The following is a 25490-nucleotide window of genomic DNA, read 5'->3' as shown; positions in this document are numbered from 1 at the left end:
AAACAAAACAGAAATTGATGAGATAAACAACAGGTTCATCAGCACCTGGAAAGAAAAAAGAGGTAGAGAAAAAAAACATTTTGAGATAGAGATGCTTTGCCATTGGTGACGAAGGGTTTCGATCCAAAATGTAAATGATCCTTTTTGAGATGTCAATAGCTCTACTGTATATTTCCAGCATTTTCTATAAAACATTTGGCCGTGTTTATTAACAGGTGAGGGGGAGCAACTATACAGTTAATGGTGATTGCATTTGCTGCAACTTTTAAAATGTTTTTTCAGTTTTGATAAAATCTTACAAACAATTTAAAACACGCATCAAAAAAGTTTACATTAGAAACTGATTGTAGAAGGAAGTAAACTTGCCCAAAAACATCCCAGTAAGTAGTAATGGTGCCAATAATGCAGTTTTGGTGTAATGCAATCAGACCTGCAGCTGCCAGCACCCCACACAGTTGATCCAATTTTAATGTGTCATTCTTGGCATATATAGATAACACAACATGGGCACACAAGGGTCAGGGGAGCAGGATATCCTGAGCAGCAACTCTTAAAGGGCTGTTGCTCCTTCTTAAAACTACCTTGCTACTGAGCAAGTGGAGAAATGGCTGCAAGAATACATGCAAGCCAAATGGTTACTTTTAATAAAGCAGCTTTGGAGGTGCTCCTACAGGAGGTCCTTTAAGGAAAGGTGGCTCTTTTTGGAGCAGATGGTTACCAGTTAAACCCAGTACCATGTGGATGGAAGAGGCTGAACGGATGAACCCACTGCCAGATCGAAGGAGGTTGGAAATTTCCTGGTCTCAGGCAGCTACCAAGGTAAGAGCTGCTCACATTTTTCTTCCTTCAAATCAATAAAAGGTCCCAAAGTTGCAATACTTCATATCATTTTACACTTTTAAAAAGAGCTTTTACACGAGAAGGACAATGCATGGAGCTCAGTTTACTGTTGCTATATATAATGATGCAGTAAGGAACTAGTGAGCAAGAGCTCTAGTCCCAATTATCTCTCTTGCTGCCCGTTGATGCAAGCTGGGTCAAAAAAATCTATGCTGCCAGACTCCTCAAAACTGTCCTTGCAAATACTGCATCATCTCCAACCTCCATTTCCTCTCAAGTCTTTGAACATGTTGTCACCATCAAAATTTGTGTCCATCTTTCCTGCAACTCCGTTTAAATCTCTCTAACCAAGTTTCCATCACATCACCGAAACAATTTTAACCAGTTACAAATGACCCACTGTGATTGTGACCATGGTGCATTTTCCTCAACATCCCTGAAGCCTGTGACAAGATTAATCACATCATCCTCCGCTATCCAAATCAGTGAGACTACCCGCGCTCGGTTCCACTCTTACCTTTCCAATTGTAGCCAGAGTATCTCCAGCAATGGCTTCTCTTCCCACCCCTAGAGTCCTGCAAGGGTCTATCCTTGGCCACTTCCTCATCTACATGCTGCCTCTTGGTGACATCATCCAAAGATGTGGGATAAGCTTCCACATGTATGCTGACAGCACCCAGCTACCTGTACACCAGCCCTTTCAACCTCTCCACTGCCTGTGTTCTCAAGACTGCTTGTCCATCATCTAGTCTTGGATGGGGTGCAATTTCCTTGCTAGACATTGGAAAGACCGAAGCCATCGTCTTCAGCCCCCACCCCAAACTCTCTACCCTTTCTACCAACTCCATTCCCCTCCCAGCCATTGTCCCAGGCTGAACCACTGTTCACAGCCTCACTATCCTATTTGACCTCGAACTGAGGTACCAACCCCATATACTCTCCAAAACAGACTGCCGACTTCAACCTTCATGACATCACCGGCCTCTACCCTTACCTCAGTCCATCTGAAATCCTCAGCCATACCATTGTCATCTCCAGACTATGCTCTTCTGGCTGGCCTCCTGAACGCTCTGTTCTTCTGACTCTGGTCTTTTGTAAACACCCCCCCACCCCGTTCGCCACACCATTAGCCGCCTAGGCCCTATTGGGGGTCACTGATTTATGGTGACTGAAATGTCAAATTCTATTTTTATTACCCTGTATTCTGTCATTTTTGTCAGTGGAGATTGAATTCTGCAACTTTCAGTCTTCTGTGAAAATTGTAAATCAGAGGTGAACTGTGTGTGAGTGAGTGAGTAAGTGAGATAAAACAAACAAAATGTGTTTCAGGGTTTTATTTTCAGAATATTTTACGAGAGCTATAGTAGATACAATCAACAGAATTCCTTACATGGAAGTACAAGAAAAGCCCACTTGCGATAACAAATGTACTGTGTGCAAAACCATTTCTGTGCACTGTGCTGTAAAATATCTTGATTAAGATTCATTTTACACTGTCACCTCCACCTAAGATTGATTAAAATAATAGCTCTGTCACTTTATAGCACATTTCCTAATGAAGCAATGTGCTCAGGCTGCCAGTGCTCAGAAATTTAACCTATTTACCTTGAGGGCAGATTTCAGAGCACTGGCAGCAATGGGAAATATGGGCATCCAAAATCCACAAACGTGGGTAAGCTCAGCCCGTTCTTGCCCTGAGAATTGGCGGTTTGCAGCATCCAGCACTATTAATTATGATAATTAATGTTTATTACTGGCAGTTTTATCCCTCTAGTGACACCTGGAAAACCAGCTCCTGCATTGAATTTCTGTGCTGCTTCATTTCTAGTAAGAAAAACAAACTTGAATTTATATAGCGGATTTCACAACTTCAGGATGTCTCAAAGTGCTTTACAGTCAATGAAGTACTTTTGAAGCGTAGTCACTATTGCAATGTAGGAAATGCGGGAGCCAATTTGCACACTGCAAGGTCCCACAAACAGCAATGATAATTTAATTTTAGTGATGTTGGTTGAGGGATAAATATTGGCTAGGACACCAGGGATTCCCCTGCTCTTCCTCGAATAGTGCCATGTGATCTTTTACATCCACCTGAGAGGGCAGATGGGGCCTCGGTTTAACGTTTCATCCGAAAGATGGCACCTCCGACAGTGCAGAGCTCCCACATGTACTGCATTGAAGTGTCAGCCTAGATTATGTGTTCAAGTCTCTGGAGTGGGACTTGAACCCACAATCTTTTGACTCAGAGGCGAGAGCACTACCACTGAGCCAAGGCTGACACCTTCACAGCACTGCTGCTGAAGTCAGGGTGCCTCTGGTTGCAATACAAACAAATGCAGTGCAAGATAAAATTCCTTCATTTCCATACCACAATCACTTGTTAACCAAATCACTCCTGCAAATAAAGTCTCAATATCTCCACTTGGCAAATAGTAATAATAAAACAAAAAGAAATTTGGCTATTACTTTGCAATTGGATAACTGGAGGGGATGATTAAAGACCCGGGGGGGGGGGGGGATTATTTTATTTCATTTGTAAATTTTATGTTTGTTTCACATTTGATACTGTGAATATAATTTTGTGGCGCGTATATAATAAATTACATTTCCTTTCTGTAACCAGCACACCTCACAATTGTTGCGTGCTGCTAAGCAGGAGGCTAATGCCACCAAACGTTAATCTGTTTGATTCTGGGGGTTCATCAGATTCATTGGTGCCCACACTCCACCAATTTGGAGTGACAAAAAAGGAGCCCTTTTCTGCTAGTTAACATTTGTAAACTGTAATGACTGACCCTAGTGTGTCAGGAATTCCCAGCATCCTAGAAGTGATTTTCTAGGCTGGCACTCTTTAATAGAGAGAATTCTGCATTGTCAGAACTGCTGTCCTTCAGATGAGACATTAAACCAAGGTCTTACCTGTATATTCAAGTCAACATTAAAGATCCTATGGCACTATTCAAAGAGCAGGGAGGCTCCTTAGTGGCATGATCAAAATTCCTCCCTCAACCAATACCACCAAAAAAACAGATCAACTGGTTATTCAACTCATTGCTATTTGTTGGTAATTAGCTGGTACAGAATGACTGATAGGAGTGCCTACATAATAGTCTCTGGACTTCAAAAATGGTTCATTTTGTGAAACACTTAATATACTGACACAGTAAGGCCCTATATAAATTCAATGTATTTTTAAAAATCTTTTAAACGCTGAGGGTAATTTTCAACTTCGCTGCCTCTGTGGTAATCTAGCAGTGTGGATCTCCCTCCCGTTGTAGAACCTGCCCAATTTAGGGAGGACATAACTCCTTTATACTTTTCTGTGATGTGTGAGGTATTTGCCTCCCCAACATCAACGATGAGCCAGAATAACATTTTACATTTATGAATCCTCATTTGCTGTTGTGAAATAGTTCAAAAAAAAAATCACATTTTGGGTCACAGAACTGCATTTTGCACTGCTATGCTCAAAAATAATAAAATTCCGTTCTTAAGTCAATACCCAGTTCAGTCAATTCATTTTAAAATATAAAAGAGGTTTAATGCTATTAACTCATCAGATGTCTCTAGCACCTTTTCTATAGATGGCAATTATACAGTACACTGTGCACCAAATTTATATTTTCATTATGGTTAAAATATTGAGATCAGTTATGACTAAATATCTCTAGCTACATTGAACTGAGTTTAAACATCTTCATGGATTTCCTCACCATTGTATGGCTCTTTGCACAGCACTACATTCCGACTTCAATAAAATACTTTGATCAGTCTCTGGGGTCAAACTTAGGAAGTTGTCCTTGATGGGGGACATTGGGTCAGCTTTTTGACTACATTGAAGCTTCTCGGATTCCCTGTGGAGTGTAAAATCTTTTGTTAGTAGCTAAAATTGAAAAAGCGTACATACAACTCTCTCTCTCCCTTCTGAATTGGTCTATATACTTGGCAGGACCTGAATTTGAAAATTTCTCAATCCTTGTATTATCACTGTGAGAAAAGGCATCATTTTCAGTGAAAAAATGTATTTAGTTTCAATTTTCTGAACAGGATTATGATGGTTAAGGCACAGTGTAGGGGAAACAGTAAAAAGATAAAGAAACTGAGACCTCACAACAGAATTGCCGAGTGACAGAGGTTATTTGGTTTTGCAGCAAGTGGGAGCAGATGAAACAAGTGTAGGCTTGGATACAGAAAGGGAGACGGGTAGTTTAAATTTTAAGTGCATCTAGGTAGAAACAATGGCAGAAGGGAGCAGGATTGGAAGATGGGACTATCCCAGCAATCATCATGCTCCAAAACCAGTCTATTAAAAATAGTGAGAAGCCAACCAGTAGTATTGCCCAACTCTTGCTGCAAGAAAGTGCAAGCATACTTAATGCAGTGAGTCAGTAGGATAGAAATGTAGGACACCAGCCAACTGCAAGGAAGACCAACTCAAATAAGGCAAGAAAGGGACATAACACATTAATGTATATTTACAACTGTAGGCCATACATGAGAATAGGTCATGTACATTAAGTAATTGTCATTTGAGGAAGAAAGAAGCCAGATATTTATTAGATGCACGTTTCCTGGGAGCCAGGTAGGGACCAGAGAGCCTGGGTTGCCAGGGAGTGGAGAGGTTAATTGCACAATGGAAGTGGGCTGAAGTGTGAGGATTGGTTCCTGGTAACCATGCTGACAGCAGGAAGCAGACATGCTTACCACAAAACAATCATATGTACAGCATCCAATCCACAGGATGCAGTGGACAATAAGTGGCCATACAGATTCATAGATTTTTTTTGTGATTGTAGATGAATGAAGACAGCAGGAGAAGCAGCACCAGTGAGTTATCCTACAATCTCAGTTACAGGCCACCACACTGCACAGAATACACTCAACAGAAGCACCGTTTGCCATTTGAAGGCAAGTCTCTTTCCTATTCTCTCTCTCTTCCTAAAAGTGCCTCCTTCTCTCATTAGCATTTTTTTCAAGTAACAATTTAAGAAAAAACTATATTTATAAAGGATGTACAGTGCTTTTGGATGCCCCAGCAAGTTTAAAATGTAAAAACTGTCATATATGCCATGGCTCAACAGTCATAAATACAGACACCAACTGAGAGGGAAGGCAGACACCAAGCAAGACCATGACCATATAACGAGTACCATTGTAATTAGCAGTACTTACCCCTTAAACCCAAATTTCTTCCATAAATCATGGATTGTAATCTGCACTTCAGGTTTGTTCTCGTTGTTTGGAGCAGATTTCTTTTTTTGCAGCGACCCGCTGGACAGTGACCTTTTGTTTAACCCGCTGGCTTTGGCTGGTCCTGGAAGCTTCAGTTTAGCAGACTTTCTAGAAGATCCAGGGCTCAGTTTGTGTAACCCAGGAACCTGAACCAAAAGTGCATTTGGTAAATCTACACTAGTATTACAGCCAAATCCATTTCTGGTTACAGTTTTGCATTTAAAAAACTACATCTTAGCATTAAAAAGGGAAAAACTGTATCTGATTAAGTGTCAACAACCAAAGAGATCGAATTCTTTCCCTATGATCAGCTAATTCAACAGAGACCAGATAACAAAACTGGTACCTTGCAATGTCTATATGGCTCAGTTTCACACAGATCAGTGACAACTCATTATTAGATAAAAGAGTGCTTCTTAGTTTTATTATTCTGAATTTTTAAATTCTAAATTAATTGGAGATGAGCCTATTCTCCAGAGAAGAATGGGCGTAAGGTCTGGAAAGGTAACAGGTATAGGAACAGCTAGTATACTTACCCTATTCTTTATAGTTACAATAGTTCTCTCAGGTAATTCTGGCAGAGTGAAAGGACTGAAAGTTTGATAATGTGATGCTGTACTGTCACAGGCTTCCTTTCATCAAAAAAAAATCAAAAGGATAAATGAATTAATAAATAAACAAGCTGAAGTATTTATCATTCCAATAAAAGTCTTAAAAGCATTCCAACGTAAACACAAATCATCTTACATCCAAATCTGAACTCCTAGACTTTTGAGAAGAGCTCAAGGAATCAAAACCACTGCTCAAACTGTCCAGAGAAGAACGAATACCAAGAGGTGATTGTGGGGATGCCATAATTTCAGAGTCATCTTCTATGGATTCCTCAGGCTGTTCCGGAAGGCTTGACTGGTACTGGTTTGCACTCTGATCACCTTTTGTCTCTGGTTTACTATTGTTAAATTTACTTAGAGTCAAGTATGCCACCTTTTTGTGGAACTGCTGCAGTACAGATAAACCAGCAGCAGGACTGGGTGTCCTAGATTTCTCCCTCAGGTCTCCAGACCAACTGAAAGCACTTAAACTTTTCCTGGTCACTGAATTCAACTCTGTAAGAGTTTTATTGGCATTTGGACTGGTGTTTAAAAGTTCAAGTGATTTTTCATCCTGTTCACATTCATTGCCGCTTATACTTGTCGCCAAGAAGTCATTTTTCTCACTCTTACAAGAACTTCTCGGGCTTGTGTCCTTGTTTCTATCTGTTGCATTAGATATTACATTGACTTCAATTTTTTGATCAGGTACGCAAACTTCTTTAGGACTACAGAAGAACCTGCAAAAGAAGTATGAAAAAAATCAAATGCAGAATAAAGCGAATGTCTACTAGAAATAATGTCACAAAGTTGAAGGTACATATTTTTCTCTTCCTAGTTAACTACGTTTGAGAAATGCTATATGGCCATTACTGTTACAAACTTCTGTTTTTAACAGACATAGTATTTAGGCTTTCATTTTCAGTTAAGGAGTTACAATATAAACCACTCAGCTGCAGTTAGTTTACTGACTGAATTGTAACATGAAACCTCATGAACCCCCAACATAAAATTGGTCATACACTCAAAATAGAGGTGATCTAGTTAATCATTTTTTTTCTTGGGAAGAGAAAAAGAAAACATGAGAGATATCAGTGTAGGGAATGGAAAAAGGTTTCCACTTTTTGCACCCAGTGTCAGGTTTATTGCAGGATATTCAGTGTATTGTAATCCTAACCCCAAGATGCAGCATAAAGTTAATATCTGCTAGAAATAATGTTTCACAAGTTTGAGGTACACAGAGCATGTCCCACTGCACCAACCATCCCTCTGGACTCCCTGTGGGAACGTCAGCTAGTATTGTATTATGCACAGTCCCATGCTATAGATTTACACCCAGATACCAGTTGGAGAGAGATTGCTCCATGTACTTCAATTGTGTCTATAACCCTTCCATTCAATGCCACTTCTTTCTATCTCCAGAACGTTATTTCCCAGTTTAAGACTTCCTTGTCTTGCTTCAAATATTGTTCCTTTTTGGTTGATTCCCACCCCAGAGCTACATTTTGGGTATAAAAGTGTTTGGGTGGGTGCACTCTGCTTTTGTCCGAATTGTGGCCCAAATCTCGTGGCTGCAGGCCAAAACGTTCGACAAAAAACAAATTACTGGTATTGATTCAAAACTATTTGACTTTTATGTTCAATGCACTTGACAAAGTAGATTGTTCCATAGATTTACAATAATTGTAGAACATGGCATTAGCTTATAATGAAGAATCAGAAAGCTTCAGTAATGTTCAGCGCAACTCCATGGAACTACAAATGCTTCAAATCCCCCAGAAATTGGGGGTAATTTTGAATTTCACCGCCTGGGCTGTAACCAGGTGGAGTGGATCGCCCACCTGTTGTAGAACCTGCCCAATTTTCATCCCACTGAAATCTCCATGAAGTGCAAAACCACTGGCTAAGGGCAGGAAGATCAGACTTTTCTGAGCTACTCATCATGAGAGAAATTTGGTACAGCCACACTGTCAGAGTGACCTGGGTAAATGTATACCACTAGTCCTAGTGCTTACAGTGGAGGAAATATCTATCCAGTGATTGATTTCCCACTGCAATTGAATAGGTGTAGGAAACAGGTATGCGATTATAAAGAAGGTTGAAGGAGAAGGCAATATAGGGCTAAGTAAACATGTTAAAGGGATACAATACAGGATCAGAGGGGCGGGATCCAAATGTACTTGCACATAAAAGATCTTTTTCTCGGAATTTGAAAAGCTGCAAATTGGCAGCATTCCCTCTCCTGGAACAAAGCCCCGCTATTCACATGCGTGGAGGGAAAAGAAAAGCCCCACAAACCACAATGAGAAAAATGACTAGTTAATCTGTCTTTGGTGACGTTGACGGAGTGAAGAATGTTGGCCAGAACACCAGGTGAACTGCCTACTCTTCAAATAGTATCACGGGCTTGTTAACATTCTTTTGGATCTAGCAGATGGGGCCTGGGTTTAATGGCCCATCTGAATAACGGCATCTCTGGCGATGCACACTCCTTCGATACGGCGCTGCAGTCTCAGCCTAAATTATGTGCTCAACTCCTTGACTGAGGGTTGAGCCTACAATTTTCTAACTTGAGAAATGACAGTCCTACTAAATAAGCCAAGCTGACACTGCAAGATCAGAGATCTGTGAACAGGCAGACTCAGTTTTGAGCAGGGATAGGCTTTTCTCCTGGCCCTGCATGGTTCAGAGTGTCCAGTAACAGCAGGGAGACTGGGAATTTTCATCTAACAGAAGAGTATAAATTTTTTTAAAAATTCATTCATGGGATGTGGACGTTGCTGCCAAGGCCAGCATTTATTGCCCTTCCCTAATTGTCCTTGAGAAGGTGGTGGTGAGCTGGCTTCTTGAACCACTGCGGTCCGTGTGGTGAAGGTACTCCCACAGTGCTGTTAGGTAGGGGGTTCCAGGATTTTGACCCAGCAGCGATGAAGAAACGATGATATATTTCCAAGCAAGGATGGTGTGTGACTAGGAGGGGAACGTGCAGGTGGCAGCGTTCCCATGCACCTGCTGCCCTTGTCCTTCTAGGCTGCAGAGGTCGCGGGCTTGGGAGGTGCTGTCGAAGAAGCGTTGGCGCGAGTTGCTGCTGTGCATCTTATAGATGGTACACACTGCAGCCACAGTGCGCCAGTGGTGAAGGGAGTAAATGTTTACGATGGTGAATGGGGTACCAATCAAGCAGGCTGCTTTGTCCTGGATGGTGTCGAGCTTCTTGAGTGTTGTTGGAGCTGCACTCATCCAGGCAAGTGGACAGCATTCCATCACACTCCTGACTTGTGCCTTGTAGATGATGGAAAGGCTTTGGGGAGTCAGGAGGTGAGTCACTCGCCACAGAATACCCAGCCTATGACCTGCTCTTGCAGCCACAGTATTTACGTGGCTGGTCCAGTTAAGTTTCTGGTCAATGGTGACCCCCAGGATGTTGATGGTGGGGGATGTGGTGATGGTAATGCCTTGGAATGACATGGGGAGGTGGTTAGACTCTCTCTTGTTGGAGAAGGTCATTGCCTGGCACTTATGTGGCATGAATGTTACTTGCCACTTATCAGCCCAAGCCTGGATGTCGTCCAGGTCTTGCTGCATGGGGGCACGGACTTCGTAATCTGAGGGGTTGCGAATGGAACTGAACACTGTGCAATTATCAGCGAACATCCCCACTTCTGACCTTATGATGGAGGGAAAGTCATTGATGAAGCAGCTAAAGATGGTTGGGTCTAGGACACTTTCCTGAGGAACACCTGCAGCAATGTCCTGGGGCTGAGATGATTAGCCTCCAATGACCACTACCATCTTCCTGTGTGCTAGGTATGACTCCAGCCACTGACATTCATAGAAAGAATAGGTCGAGACTCTGCCCTTATTTGTCCTAAAGAATACTGATAAATTATTTTACTTTTCTCTCCCTCCCACCTGGTTATAGAGCTGCTCTCTGGACAATTTGTTGGTTATGTAAAGGCCAGTGATATGTTCTGGGTTAATATCACCCAAGCAGCTTTCAATTTAAAAAGAAATTAATCACACTTTACCGGCTTCTGGTTCCAGGAACAACAAGAGCACCTGAACCTTCATTTCTCCTATGCAAAATGGTGGCAAACCGATTCCGGATCTTGCAGTGAGGCCTTGGACTTTCATCCCTGACTGAGTGGTTTGCTGATGAGGATTCCACCCCTTCTGGAGGGGATTGCTGAGGTAGGCAATTTTGAGCAGCTTTTTTATGTTTTTTACTATTTGGAAACGAGTACTGGCTTAACAAGTCCCCGTCTGAAAGGCCTTCATCTGATGGGTAAAAACAAAATCATCTTTAAGACAGCATTAATTTGCATACTTACACTACACTAGAATTACCCAGATGTTACATTTAAATTAGATAATCATTACAGGAAACCAGCCTGATAAGACCAGTATAATTGACTGACATTTTCATTTACTTTCAATGGAACATTACTACTACTGTAACCATGTCAATACAAGAGTGCCCCATCTAGCTTGTAGAAATCTTCCAATCAGAGAACATCCTGCCCTTTCTGATACAAAAGCCTATTTCAATGCAATAATACATAAGAGACTAATTATTCATGTCAGAAACTTCTATTCAGAGGAAAACAATTAATTATTCAACACTTTATATTGATCAACTATATATTCTTTTTCTATATAAAAAAGACACTATTTAAGTAGAATCTTCAAGCAAGAAATTCATCAAATGATACTGTATTTTTTTTAAATAGAGAACATATGGAAGAACCCGTGACACTTTCAGCAGGTTGGTTTAAGATTGTAGTATCTGCTCTACACCTTAATGAAGGCGAGGCCTGGAATCAAGATCTTTTTTAATCAACTGAATGAACAGCACTTATATTGGAGAAAACTACACCAGAGCCAACGCATCAGCATCCAACAGGACAAGCTTGACACTAAAGGCCCAATATTAGGAGGGAAGTGTTTGCCAGCAGGGGGGGGTTGACTGGACGCGTGGGTAACCCGCCCAGTAAAATCGGAGGGTTCCCCACGTGATCGTAAGTAAATTGAAGCCATTTACTTGGCTTCCGGGTTTCGCGCTGGAAAGCTGCGCAGCGGGCGGACTGCGCACCCGCATCATAGGCTGTCAGCTGGAGGAGCCCTATTTAAAGGGGTATTCCTCCATTGACTGATGCTGCAGAAAGGAGCAGCCCAGGGGAAAGGCTGCTCCCAGGTTTAATGATGCCTCACTCCAGGTCCTACTGGATGGGGTGAGGAGGAGGGGGGAGGACAGAGATCTTCTCCCAGCGGACGGGAGGAAGTGGCCTGACTCAGCCACCATGAAGGCCTGGCTCGAGGTGCCAGAGGAGGTCACCAGCACCACCAACATATCACGCACCTGCATACAGTGCAGGAGGCGCTTCAATGACCTAAGTCGATCAGCCAAAGTGAGCACTCTTACTCATTCCCCTACACTCCGTCTGCCACATCACCCCACCCCCCCCCCCCCACCCCACATCTCCTTCTGCACTGCCAACAATACTCTATCACATCACTCCTCACACCCACTCAAAGCTCATCCTGATCTTACCTGCACTTACTCACCTCGCCAGTACTCATCCCACCACTACCACTCAACCCAATCCTCATAGAATCTCATGGCTCTATCTCATACTCACCCTGTGATGCATCTCTTTCACGGTCAGCCTCACCCAACCTGCCACTACCTGTGCTGCAGCCACAGGGCATGCATCACATATGTGTAGTAGGAAGCGTAAGGCCAACGTGTCGTGAGCATGAAGGGGATGCACAAGGGTGTTTGAGGTTTGTCACGGTTTTTACACATAGGGTATGATTTAATAATTTGGAGTCCGGAGACAACGGTGTGGCAGGCAAAACTTTGTCTGAGGTGACAGAGTGCCCTGCTGCAATGAATGAGGGTTTACCCCGCACCTGTTAAATGGACCTTTGCAGCTGCCACTGGCTGCTGGCTGCAACACATCTGTTTAAACAGGGAGTGCTTCCCCCAGCATGGGAAACATGCTCTGGGTAGTCCAAAATCCAAATCCTCCTAAAATCTCTAACTAATGAGGTCTGTAAACGACCTCAAGTACCCAGATAATGATCTTAAGTGGGATCCCTCCAGCTTTGATTGCTGGTGGGAGTCCTGCATGCCTCATTGGGGAACCCGGAAGTGGGCGGGTTGGAGCCAGGCTCAGGGAATCCCCAATTTTAGGAGCCCCTCCCCCGCCACGAACGCACCTACTCGGCCATCTGAAAATTGACCCCTAAGACTTATTTAGGTCTTGGAGAGGTTTAGCTTGGTGGACATGAAAGTGGGAGCAATGTGGCAGAGACAGCTGGACGGATGGTCTCAATCTTAGTGACAAAAAGTTCATGAGCTCCTCACACTTATTATTGGCAGAGGTGAGGGTGGAGGGGGTAAGGTTTAAGGAGGTGGTTGGTAGTGGAGCAAATACGCCAGGGGCTATCTTTGCTTTCCAGGATGATCCTGGAGCAGCAAGCAGTTTTGGCAGAGGAGGGCAAGGCCCAATGGTGCTTGATGTAGTCCGCTAGATTTGGTGATGGATGATTAAACCAGGCATTTGCCAGATACGCTCAAGTCTGCAGCCCTTGGACTTGAGGGAGCAAAAATGTGGGAACGAGCAGGGTGGGAGAGTGTAAGTGTTTTGCTGGGGACAAGGGAATCAAATGTGGAGATGAAGGAGTGGTTAAGCAGATCAACAACTGTAGAATTATCATGGCGAATGAAGGGCCAAAGGCTGGTGGTTGGGTGTTTGAAACTGCAGTTGTATGTGACTTTGGGGACTTTATTCCAGGGGCAGACACAAAAGGAAATGGGGTTGGAAGGGAAGTGGGGGGATGTGGTTGGTGAGGGATACAAAGAAGGGGTCGGAGATGGCCTTGTTTGTGATCAAAACAACGGGGGTAGAGGGGCCACATGAATAGACAAGGTGAGTTGAGATGGAAACTGAAATTACTGAGGATGAGGAGTCATTCAGTGCAGAGGCCAAGGAAAGATAGGAGGGAGTATATCTCAATGAGGTACTCAGGATGGGGCAGTAGAGAACAAGGATTTTAAAGGAGGTGATAGAGGTGGAATAACTTGACGTGCTCGAAGGAGGAGAAGGTACCACAGGAGTAGCAGGAGAGACCAAGGTGTGATTTGGTGATACCGGTCACACTGCCGCTGTGGCGGTTTGAGCAGGAAGCTTCAGTAAGGGGCGAGGTGTCACCACCTGTGAGCCAAGTTTCCGTCAAAGCCATTATGTCAATGGAATCATCCAGAATAAGGACGTGGAATGCCAAGGGCCTAGGTCACGAGTGGATGGACACACTGGAAGGAGATGTGGAGTGGGGCGGTGATTGTTGATCCGTTGGCAGTGATGGGTGGGGTGAGCGGGACAGGAAGGAGGTTGGTGATTAGCTCCCAGTGGACACATGCATTAGATGCAATGTGTATACATGTATGCGAAGGATCAGTGATGATGCAGCTATCTCAATTAAAAGTACATATTCCAGAATGTTCAGAATACTTATTACATTTCTTTGCTTGAACAGCTAATTTTCAGAATGGAGTTTCCTTTCTATTTACAATAATACAAGTCAGGTCTTCGTTACCTTCTCTGGGCCTTTTAGCCAGCATCTCCCTACTGGGAAGTTTTAATCTTTTGATGCTGATCACTTTCTCTATACCCCTGGTGCAGGGTTTCTCTGGTAATATTTCTGCCTTTGGGACTGAAAGTTGATTTCCATATGGTCTATAATCTTTGCTCCATACACTGAGCATATGTGGTACTTTCTGCTTACTGGCTTCTTTGTCATCCCATCCACGAGTCCTTTTTGGTGGAATCTGGTAAAAAAAAGTATTATATATATTGTTTCCATAATTGGAAATATCAGAAAGAAATAAAAAAAATTTTAAAATAAAAATAAAAAAAGGAGAGAAAGAAACAAACTGCATTTATATAGTGCCTTTCATGACATCAGGACGTCTCAAAGCACTCCACAGCCAATGAGGTATCTCTGAAGTGTAGTCACTGTTGTAATATAGGGAAACCCTGCAGCCAATTTGTCAGTAAGGTCCCACAAACAGCAATGGGATAATCTGTTTTAGTGAAGTTGGTTTAGGAGTAAATATTGGCCAGGACAAATAGTAAAATTGCACATTTTCACCCAACCAATTCAGTTTAAAACATCAGAATTTCTGTAATTTTTACAGCATACATTAAAGTGATTGTAACCTAGATCTTAAAAGAGGGTAGCGTTTGATGAAAGTGACAGATTTTCATCTACGTGCATAATCTTTTAAAAAATCATTGTTTTTGTTATTGGCCATTTTACGTGCATCCCAGCACAGCTCGACAGAGTAACTTAGAAGCCGATCTGGGATGCACCCGAGCTGAAAACACTTAATATTGGCTAGCCACTGCAATATATTTGGCAGTACGTTTCTCGGTGTGGGCATCTATGGATCAGCATCCGGGTCAGTCTCAAGCTCTAGTGTACAGGATTATCTACAGAGCTTCTCCAGGATAGGAGTAAACAAGAAGGGGAGAAGATGCCCAAAATAGCAGGAATCAATCAGAGGAAAAAATGAATGATAAAAACTGATTAAAAAGTGGGCATTTTATACAGGTAACTTATTTTCAAGGTTCTCCTCTTCCTCCCCAGATAGGAATCATAAAGGCAAAATTTAAAACAGGGTATTAGTTGACTTGAAGGTAAAAAATGGTTAATAGGATAAAATTGATACTTACAACTTAGAATCATTGGGTAACTTGTACATTACCTGAAAAGTACGTGGGTTGTAATCATCTATAGTTTCCATAGTATTAATATCTATATTTCCAAGAGCTATCTGAAGAGCTTTCTCGTCACCCAAGTGACTAAAGTAGCCAAGTTAAGGAACAGAATACAAATGACAAACATTATTGGAGAAAACCATATAAAAACAGTGCCACACTGCTTATCCAACACCAAATGTAGATGCAACTAGGCCCAATAAGTGAGCATACTTGAGCTCCTAAAGTAAAAGGATGGTACAAAAAAAATGGCAAGAATATGCCAAAGAAAACTAGTTTTGATTAAATCAACAAGTAGTATAGTACAACACACTGGTATTTCTGCTATTCTAGAACACTTGCTGTATTATTAAATTTGCATTAATAGGCTATTTCATGTTAAAAAGGCACATGCTGTGTGTGCAGACTCTCATGGCTTAAGGTAAATATTTGTTTAGGCTGGCTGAGAACATAAGAAATAAGAGCAGGAGTAGGCCAATCGGCCCCTCGAGCCTGCTCCGCCATTCAATAAGATCATGGCTGATCTGATCCTAACCTCAAATCTAAATTCATGTCCAATTTCCTGCCCGCTCCCCGTAACCCCTAATTCCCTTTACTTCTAGGAAACTGTCGATTTCTGTTTTAAATTTATTTAATGATGTAGCTTCCTGGGGCAGCAAATTCCACAGACCTACTACCCTCTGAGTGAAGAAGTTTCTCCTCATCTCAGTTTTGAAAGAGCAGCCCCTTATTCTAAGATTATGCCCCCTAGTTCTAGTTTCACCCATCCTTGGGAACATCCTTACCGCATCCACCCGATCAAGCCCCTTCACAATCTTATATGTTTCAATAAAATCGCCTCTCATTCTTTTGAACTCCAATGAGTAGAGCCCCAATCTACTCAACCTCTCCTCATATGTCCGCCCCCTCATCCCCGGGATTAACCGAGTGAACCTCCTTTGTACTGCCTCGAGAGCAAGTATGTCTTTTCTTAAGTATGGAGACCAAAACTGTATGCAGTATTCCAGGTGCGGTCTCACCAATACCTTATATAACTGCAGCAATACCTCCCTGTTTTTATATTCTATCCTCCTAGCAATAAACGCCAACATTCCGTTGGCCTTCTTGATCACCTGCTGCACCTGCATACTAACTTTTTGATTTTTTTTGCACTAGGACCCCCAGATCCCTTTGTACTGCAGTACTTTCCAGTTTCTTGCCATTAAGATAATAACTTGCTTTCTGATTTTTCCTGCCAAAGTGCATAACCTCACATTTTCCAATATTGTATTGCATCTGCCAAATCTCCGCCCACTCACCCAGCCTGTCTATATCCCCTTGTAGGTTTTTTATGTCCTCCTCACTCTCAACTTTCCCTCCCATCTTTGTATCATATGCAAACTTTGATATGTTACACTCGGTCCCCTCCTCCAAATCGTTAATATAGATTGTAAAAAGTTGGGGACCCAGCACCGACCCCTGCGGAACATCACTGGCTACAGGTTGCCAGTCCGAGAATGAACCATTTATCCCAACTCTCTGCTTCCTGTTAGATAACCAATCCTCCACCCATGCCAGAATATTACCCCCAATCCAGTGATTCTTTATCTTGAGCAATAATCTTTTATGTGGCACCTTGTCGAATGCCTTCTGGAAGTCTAAATACACTACGTCCACTGGTTCCCCTTTATCCACCCTGTACGTTATGTCCTCAAAGATGTGTGGGATTGCACCATATCATGGTACAGGCAGAATACAATGTAACTTTTCAGAACCAAATTAAGACAGAGTCATCTTATTTTGTTTAAAAATTGCCTTCAATTCTACTGCAAACCTGAAATCAAAGTAGTTAAATTTGTTGAACTTGCAAGCAAACACACCAATTTTGAATGTAAATTAAGCCCTGTTGATAATAAATATATATATATATATATACACACACACCATTAGTGATTCTTGTGCAACATTGACTTTTGATTTTTTTCTAGAGCACAAGCTGGGTAACGTTACAAGCAACATCACATGTTGTTGGATAATACTCCCACAAGCAGCTGCAACATACTGCAAATGTCACTCTATAAACAAGTCATTTCAGGACTAGTGAAAGTCCAACAGCAGCAGCTGCAACAAGGCAGTTATATTATGGTCCACACAAGCTTTTGCAAATAATTTCCCCCTACTTTATTTGTTCATCTTTAAATTGAAACTTTTTTCTTTAAAAAAAAGCTTTCCTGTCAAATTTAAAATGATTTAAGTCTCTAGTCAAACAGGCAGACAAACTCCGCAAAAGGTTCTGGCAGTACCATGTAATCACCCACAAAGAGATACACGAGAGCATGGGGCAGCTTGGTGTCTCCAACGATGCAGAATATTGCATGAGGGGCACAAACCCACATTCCATCCCCAACTTGCCATTCCACCACTACCTGGACAGACATATCAATTTCTGCCTTATGCATCTGAACATCAACTTCTCTCCTTTGTTATTCCCACACCTCTTCCCTGTGTGTCCCTCCAAAAGTTGTCACACAGCAAGCAAGTGTTTTGTCTGCATCAAAACTGTGCAGATTTTAACTTTTAAAAAAAAACTAGTTAAGCTAATTGGTGCTGACCAACTCGAACAAATAAAAGGTATGTAAAGGATACTGTCCAGCATAGTCAAGTGATTTTGGATCAACACCATCCGAGTAACCATTTAAAGGAACGAGTTTCCGTTTCAATGGATCAAACACCAATTGATACAGAAATGTGTTATTTGCCCTAATGAACCCCTCTATGTATTCTTCCGACACAGTCACACTTGTCTTCAAATATTGCCCCATTTTCTTGATCACCTATAAATGACAAAAAGAATGCATGGTGGAGATGGAAGTTATTTTTAGTTACCAGCAAAGCTATCCAAAATACTTTATAGTTTCTAGAAAAACTTTCAAAAAGGTCTTAAATAAACTCAATTATAATAATGGAACTGAAGATTAATTTTACTACTACTTGATAGAAAGGTGATGATTATGGAGTCTGCAGTAGGATCCTAATGCAGTTTTACCATACCCAAATGCCTTGCATATTGAAAGTAAGCCTAGGCTTATCAAATTTACTGCAGACACTAAAATAAGGAGAGCAGCAGAGACAGAGAATGCAACAGAATATTAGCAAAAGAATTTAAATTGGTTGTGCAATTGGGCACGCAAATTAAATTTATCAGTGACAAATGTAAAATATTACAGAGATAGAAAAAAATGTGGTATGGAAATATGAATGAAAAAAATTGAATTAGCACAAGGAAACTTAGAAAAACTGCCAGGGAGTAATAGTAGAATTGTCGCTTTTAGTGTCCAGATGGCAAAGCAATCGAACAAAATAGCTAACAGAATGCTGGGATATGAAGCCAGAACAGTAGAGTGCAAACCCACAGAAGTTACACTTCACAATGCATTGATCAGACCCTATTTATAGTACTTGGCTTAGTTTTAATCATACCACAGAAAACATGCATTTGAAAGGCTACAGAAAAGAACAAGATGGATCCAAATGTAAAGGATTATGAGCTATAAAGAATAGAAAAGTTGAACTTTTATATTCTAGAATGAAGATAGTTATCTCACTGAAGTATATACATAAGGTAAACGCAGGAAGGTAGGACATAAGTGGGAATTAGTGCAAAGTAAATTTAAAACTGATTAGGAAAAATTTTTTTTTTCAAAGTAATAAAAGTTTAGAAGAATCGCCAGACAGGATGTTGGACAAAAACACTGGAAGTATTCATTATACAACTGAATACTGATGGTAGAGTTGGTATGCAAAAATGATGGACTGAATAGTCTTTTCTCTTTCCTGAATTTTTTATGTTCTTATAAGATGAGTGTATTTAAGAAATTTGTCATTTCCATTACTCATCAGCTAAAAGCATGTAGTCCTCAAAGGTAATGTTTATACCTTGTAATCAAAGTCAGTCTAAGAGAAAAAAAAGTCTCATACAAGAAGCAAGGTATCTCCTCCCAGTACTTGGGATGTTAAATCCACCCACCCCCCAACCAAACCATGCAATGGAGATTCAGCAATTTAGTTTTTACTCAGTTAGTGTTATAGGGGGCCCTTGCATAGTGTTTAATAGTATGTACGTCAGTCCTTCAAACCTATGTACTGATCTAGATTGTTGTTGTTCTTTATGAATATCAAATAAATCACACCATTTTACATTGCACTAATATGCCAACTCTTCTTCCAATTTACACTCCCTCTACCCCGGTTAAATAAAGACGTCTCACTCAACAACCCCCCAGTGGTAGCAAGGATGAGATTGGAACTCCATGTGGGCGATCAGGGCAACAAGTCCACATCAGGCTACTGTGTTGAGGGTCTAATGCAACAGCGTACCAAACCACGTCAAGAAAATATTTTCATGTCATTATGAAGATAGAGACTTTGGGATCTAATGTCAAATTCTAGCTTTTACATTGCAGTGAGAAAACAAGGCTAGACGAACACATGAATCTAGAAGTGCTCCTTCAAGAAAACAGCACAAAATAAGAGAACTCTACACAAGTCTGGGAGACACCATTGGAGCACAAATTGCACATGGCCCATCAAAAAGGATGGGGTAGAATTTCCACAGGGGTCCCCAATCTCCCACTGTAACTTTGGCAGAAACCCCAGAGAATCAACTGGGAGAAACAGTCGTTTCTCTGGTACTTTTTTGCCAATCTTCCTCTACATTACGACAATCACCATGGAAATTACTGGCAGATATGTTGAACTGACTGGCCTTTTCCTATTCCATTTTTTCTTCAATTCAGTGCAGACATTCCACTAAATATTCAATCTTAACAAATCTTCTTAAAGAAGACCTCAGCATAATTAGATTTTTTCAATAAGCATTTCATACATGCATGCTATCCTGTAGGTTATTTTTGTTATATAACTGTACAAAACAGACTCACCATTATGATATCTGGATTGTTGGCAATCCGAAGCAGCTTGCATGCTTTGGCCAAACCAATTCCATGGATGGATGCCAAATAATCGCACCCTGATAAAATACACATATATCTGAACTTCTCTTCAGTGAAAACATCTCCCAGCTGTTTGCATTTGCCGAACTGAGCCTTGTCAATTTCCAGGCCATTCCCATACTTGTCCACTTTCAGTACAACCTAAAAGTGCAGTGTTCAATATCACAAATTACTCAAATAACTTATCACATCAATTAATTTCTTATTCCAACTCCAGGATTCAAATCCTGCCCAGCCTAATTTGAAGAAAGTCCTTTACCTTTGCCTACTGCAATGGTCCCTTGCAAATGAGTTTAGGCATCCACAAATTAGTCCGGAGTGGGTAAAATCCACAACTTGAAAGTGCATAAAATGTGGCAATAAAGGCAATTTCACTCAGATAACAAGATACAATGGCTGGTCTCAATCACCATCCACCAATTAACTAAGCCATAGAGGCCAGGAAGGTGCCAGGTTCAATCCCTTGTCTGTGCTAAGTTTGCTCATCTCAGCAGGGGAGGAGAAAAGTCTGTATAGAAATAAGGATATGGTATATACTAATAAATGGGGGATTTGAAAAAAAAAAGAATAATTTTGTTCAGAAAGTACTGCTCCTAGCTTTTCCTTCCCCTTTAAATAACAAGTTTACTGACCTGACACTGTGGGACATTCATTCAAATTATTCAATCAAGCACTACAAAGTAGTTATCTTAACAAAAGTGCCTCTTTGAAACAACAAAAATTACCTGTAGCACTTTCCATTTACCTTTTTACATCCAAATGCCAACAGGTCTGAATCTTCTGTAATTACTGCTTGAGCTATGCCAATCTTGTTTAAGTAAGCCAATTGAGCATCTGCTTCATAAGGTGCTACAATACAATCCATTCCCTTCGCTCTTGCGGCCTGTATGGTAACAAAAAAAAATTAATTGTTGTGCAGCTCTTCCTCTTTTTTAAGCAATTTGCCGTTTTTATTCCTTTTTCCTCTGTGAATTATCTGCTATAACGCAGAGCAATCTCCAATGCCATTCTGAAACCAGTCAAAAGACATTGCCTGAAAAGCAGGCCTGAGATGGCTTCCTCCTCTTTCCTGTGCAAAAGTCTCTAAACCCTCTCTTGCAGCACAGTTATACAAATCATACCTTACCATTCAAGGTTCAGCACCTTGGTACCCCCAATACCATATCATTGTAGTATCTCAGCTGAAATTCAATTTAAAATTAGGATTTCTAGATTCCAAAGACTTCTGTTTACAACCCAGTCCAGTTGCTCAAGGGCAATCTCTATAAACACACACACACGTCAAGAGAGTGCTGTACTTATAAAGGCATATTTGTGTTCTAATGTGCTGTGCTAGAATAGTAACACGTGGGCTCACACATCTCAGCTTTGTTATCAGTAAAATTAGGCAAGCAAAAGCCAAGAATCTTTCCACAAGGAGGAAGGGACGAAAAAGCGAAAGCATCATCCCAAACTTCTCCTTTGCTAACATCCTGGTATTGGTCATCTGCCCATCTATATAACTGAATAAGGACGTGTGGTTAGAGAAATCTGATTGAGGAAGGAGAAAATACGAAATAAATGTTCATGGTTCAAGACATGTCAATCAATGTTGTCCTAAGATCATGATTTCATAACTTAAATATCTAGTGACATTATTCACAAAAGGACTTCTGATATAAACCAACGTTGGAACAGATTTAAAAAGTTGCTCCAAAAAAACAATAATTTACCAAATCACATGGTAACATCCTGCATGCCTTCTTCAGGAATTTGTTACGAATTGCACAAGCAACATTCTTGTGTTAGCGTTTGCATTTAATTTCCCCCTCCCCCAATTCCATACAATTTTTCACCCTTTTGGAGTGCTACCTTTCTCTACTACAAATTCACTTTTTCCAATTTATTTCACTTGGATCTGACTTGCAAATCCACTGTCTTTGATTTGTCACAATGCGTGTCCAACATCCAGTATTGGATGAACAAAAATTTCCTCCAAATAAATATTGGGAAGATTGAAGCCATTGTCTTCGGTCCCCGCCACAAGCTCCGTTCCCTAGCCACCAACACTATCCCGTTCCTCGGCTACTATCTGAGTCTGAACCAGACCGTTTGCAACCTTGCCGTCCTATTTGACTCTGAGATGAGCTGCTGACCACATATTTGCTCCATCACCGAGACCGCCTACTTCCACCTCCGTAACATTAGCTGTCTCCGCCCCAGTACAGCTCATCTGCTGCTGAAACTCTCATCCATGCCATTGCTACCTCTAGACTTGACTATTCCAATGCTCTCCTGGCCAGCCACCCCACTTCCATCCTCCATGAACTTGAGCTCAAAGAACTCAGCTACTCGTATCCTAACTCGCAACAAGTCCCGTTCACCCATCACCCCTGTGCTTGTTGACCTACATTTGCTCCCAGTCCGAGAATGCCTTGATTTTAAAATTCTCGTCCTAGTTTTCAAATCCCTCCTTGGCTTCGTCCCTCTCTGTAACCTCCTCCAGTCCTACAACCCTCCAAGATCTCTGCGCTCCTCCAATTCTTGCCTCTTGCACATCCCCGATTTTAAATCGCCACCAATGGAGGCCATGCCATCAGCTGCCTAGGCCCTAAGCGCTGGAATTCCCTCCTTAAATCTCTCCGCCTCTCTCTCCTCCTTCAAGACGCTCCTTAAAACCTATCTCTTTGACCAAGCTTTTGGTCACCTGTCCTAATATCTCCTTTTGTGGCTCAGTGTCAAACTTTCTTGGATAATCGCTCCTGTGAAGCAGTCATTGTATGGCTTTCTAAAACTCTTGCCCTCTCTTCCTGCTATGCATTCTGATTAGGTTAAGAAATGCACTTTACAAAATTTACACAAGTAAAAAGTACACCAAGAATGACTACTGCTGGAGTGCACACAACTTCAGATGTGTAAAATTTCTCCTCCCCCACCTCCAATTTCCACTGAACTGTTACTATATGTTTTTAAAATCTTTCTCTCTTCCCCCTTCACAACACAATTTTTAAACATTTCTGAAAGGTCCAGAATAAGGTCTGAAAAATCACCAGGAAATTGAAAACAAAATCTACGAATACAGAGCTCTATGCACAAATTACAGAAGTGAAAAAAAACATTAAATCACTTGCTTTTATGACATTATGAGCCATTGCAGGTGTTATGTTGACACAACGAGTAAAACACTCCCTGGCTTCCGCTGTCTTCCCTTCACGAAGAAGCTGCTTTCCTTTCTGAAAGTTTGTTTGCCTACGTCTGTAATGCATAAAAACACCCAAGCATAACGTTTCTAAACCACATGCATAAACAGCTGTGCAGATAAATGACACAAATTAGGACATCAGCATATAACAGAAGATGACTGCTGCTGGTAAAAAGAAACGCACATCATATTGCATCGCTAGAACTAAAACTTTAAACTAGATTGGATGTTTAAAAGTCAAGTCCTCGGGAATGTTAAAAATCGTTTATACACAGAACATCAATTTGACCACAGTGCACATAAACATTTTAATAAAAAACAGCATTTGTAAGAACTGAAAAAAAAACAGTATCAGCCATCCAGGTTTATTTATATTTCTTTGCAGCCTGTTAAAATAATACGTACTTGGCCTTCTCCAAGCTATCGCTACCGAAATACATGAAAAGCAAATGTCTGAAATTAAAGAATCGCAGTAGACTTTAGTAAATTTACTACTTACAATCTTCGTGCTTTTTCAACCTCTTTTTTAGAAGGTAAAGTGCATCCATCAAAAACCAAGACTGGCTTGACACCAAATGAGTCCAACATTTCAACAAATTTCATACAATAACTAACATATCTGAAACAAAAAAGACAAGTATTTGAAAAAATTGTGTTGGAAATGAAATAGGATCATAAAATCTTTCATCTGCCATCAACAAAAAGCATTCCAGGGTCACGAATTGGCACAGGAAAATGCAAAACAAAACCTCTGCTGTCCCAACTTGGCATTTCCATTTCCCAAATCAACTATTCTTGTGGTTTCTCTGGGTGAAATTGCCAATTTTGTGCTGAAGTGTGAGCAGTTTTATGCTGCGTGCTCACTAGGAACTGCAGCGAGACGGCTTAAATGTATTGCATTCAGGACGTATAACGTTCAACCATGTTTAGTATTATAAAAAATGAAATATTTTGCTTAATTGATTTTTTGTTATGAATTCCATATCGCCACCCGCCCTTCGTCAATTCTGAAACTGCAGTTTAGTCCCCTCTCAGCTGTGGGTGATCAGCAATGAAAGCAGAAATTATTTGAAAAGATAGACATTCAAATTAAAAATCTTGTAGAATTTGCCCACATTCAAATGTACAATAACTTGGAATTATTTTTCACCACATGGGTCTGGATGCTATTATTAATTCATAGAATCATAGAAGTTTACAACATGGAAACAGGCCCTTCGGCCCAACATGTCCATGTCGCCCAGTTTAATTAACCAATAAGATTTCTTATTATACAAAATAAAAAACACTTTGCACCTATACATTTAATTTTTGGGTTTACCATTTCATGGAGAAGGAAACACAACGACATGCACCAAGTTCAAGTGAGGCCAAAAGGACTTACTGATCAGTCGGTTCTCCTTTTGCTAATTTATCAGCACACGCAAAGGCCCCTTTGTGAAGCCAGCAATACATATCCAATGCTACGGTCTGTCCTTTGTACTTCTTGATATGGATTGGTTCTGATGCTTCCTTAACAAACTGCAACAACCCTTGAATCCCCATGGTCTGCTTTTACTCCTGTCGAAAGGTAAACGTTTTCATAAGTATTCCCAGATTAAAATGGATGGACTGTGGTTTGGACGGCAGTAAAAGTTAAAAATTATGCCTAAGTCCAATCAATGTCCTTATAAATATTTTGAAATACATTTGAACAAAGTGATGTTATTGAGCATTTTATACAAGTACTGAAGGTGGCTGCAGCACAAACAGCTAGCTCCAGTGGTACAGCACCGAGACTCCAAAGCAGTTGTAAAATAGAACCTGCCCCAATTAACATTCAAATAAGCCCACTCCCACTACTACTTGCCAGTTTTCAAACATGCTGTGA

General features: G+C 41.1%; 1 protein-coding gene across 1 annotated transcript in view; it reads right to left on the bottom strand.

Annotated features, from left to right (window-relative positions):
• Positions 1-2170: 2170 nt before the first annotated feature.
• The window catches only part of exo1 (exonuclease 1), a 31475-nt gene continuing 8155 nt past the window's right edge, over positions 2171-25490 (bottom strand). Inside the window, exons 2-14 of the mRNA XM_067988286.1 lie at positions 25005-25180; positions 24120-24239; positions 23550-23673; positions 21185-21322; positions 20368-20580; positions 18074-18261; positions 15436-15532; positions 14265-14496; positions 10691-10940; positions 6820-7402; positions 6609-6704; positions 6013-6218; positions 2171-4694 (exon numbers count right to left, since the gene is read on the bottom strand). Coding sequence (XP_067844387.1) covers positions 4550-4694; positions 6013-6218; positions 6609-6704; positions 6820-7402; positions 10691-10940; positions 14265-14496; positions 15436-15532; positions 18074-18261; positions 20368-20580; positions 21185-21322; positions 23550-23673; positions 24120-24239; positions 25005-25165 — 2553 coding nt within the window. The 5' untranslated portion in view covers positions 25166-25180 and the 3' untranslated portion in view covers positions 2171-4549. The remainder of the gene's footprint in view (positions 4695-6012; positions 6219-6608; positions 6705-6819; positions 7403-10690; positions 10941-14264; positions 14497-15435; positions 15533-18073; positions 18262-20367; positions 20581-21184; positions 21323-23549; positions 23674-24119; positions 24240-25004; positions 25181-25490) is intronic.

Source organism: Heptranchias perlo, chromosome 8 (assembly GCF_035084215.1).
Source record: "Heptranchias perlo isolate sHepPer1 chromosome 8, sHepPer1.hap1, whole genome shotgun sequence".
NCBI classification, from domain to species: Eukaryota; Metazoa; Chordata; class Chondrichthyes; order Hexanchiformes; family Hexanchidae; genus Heptranchias; species Heptranchias perlo.
This window is presented reverse-complemented; position numbering and strand designations above follow the sequence as displayed.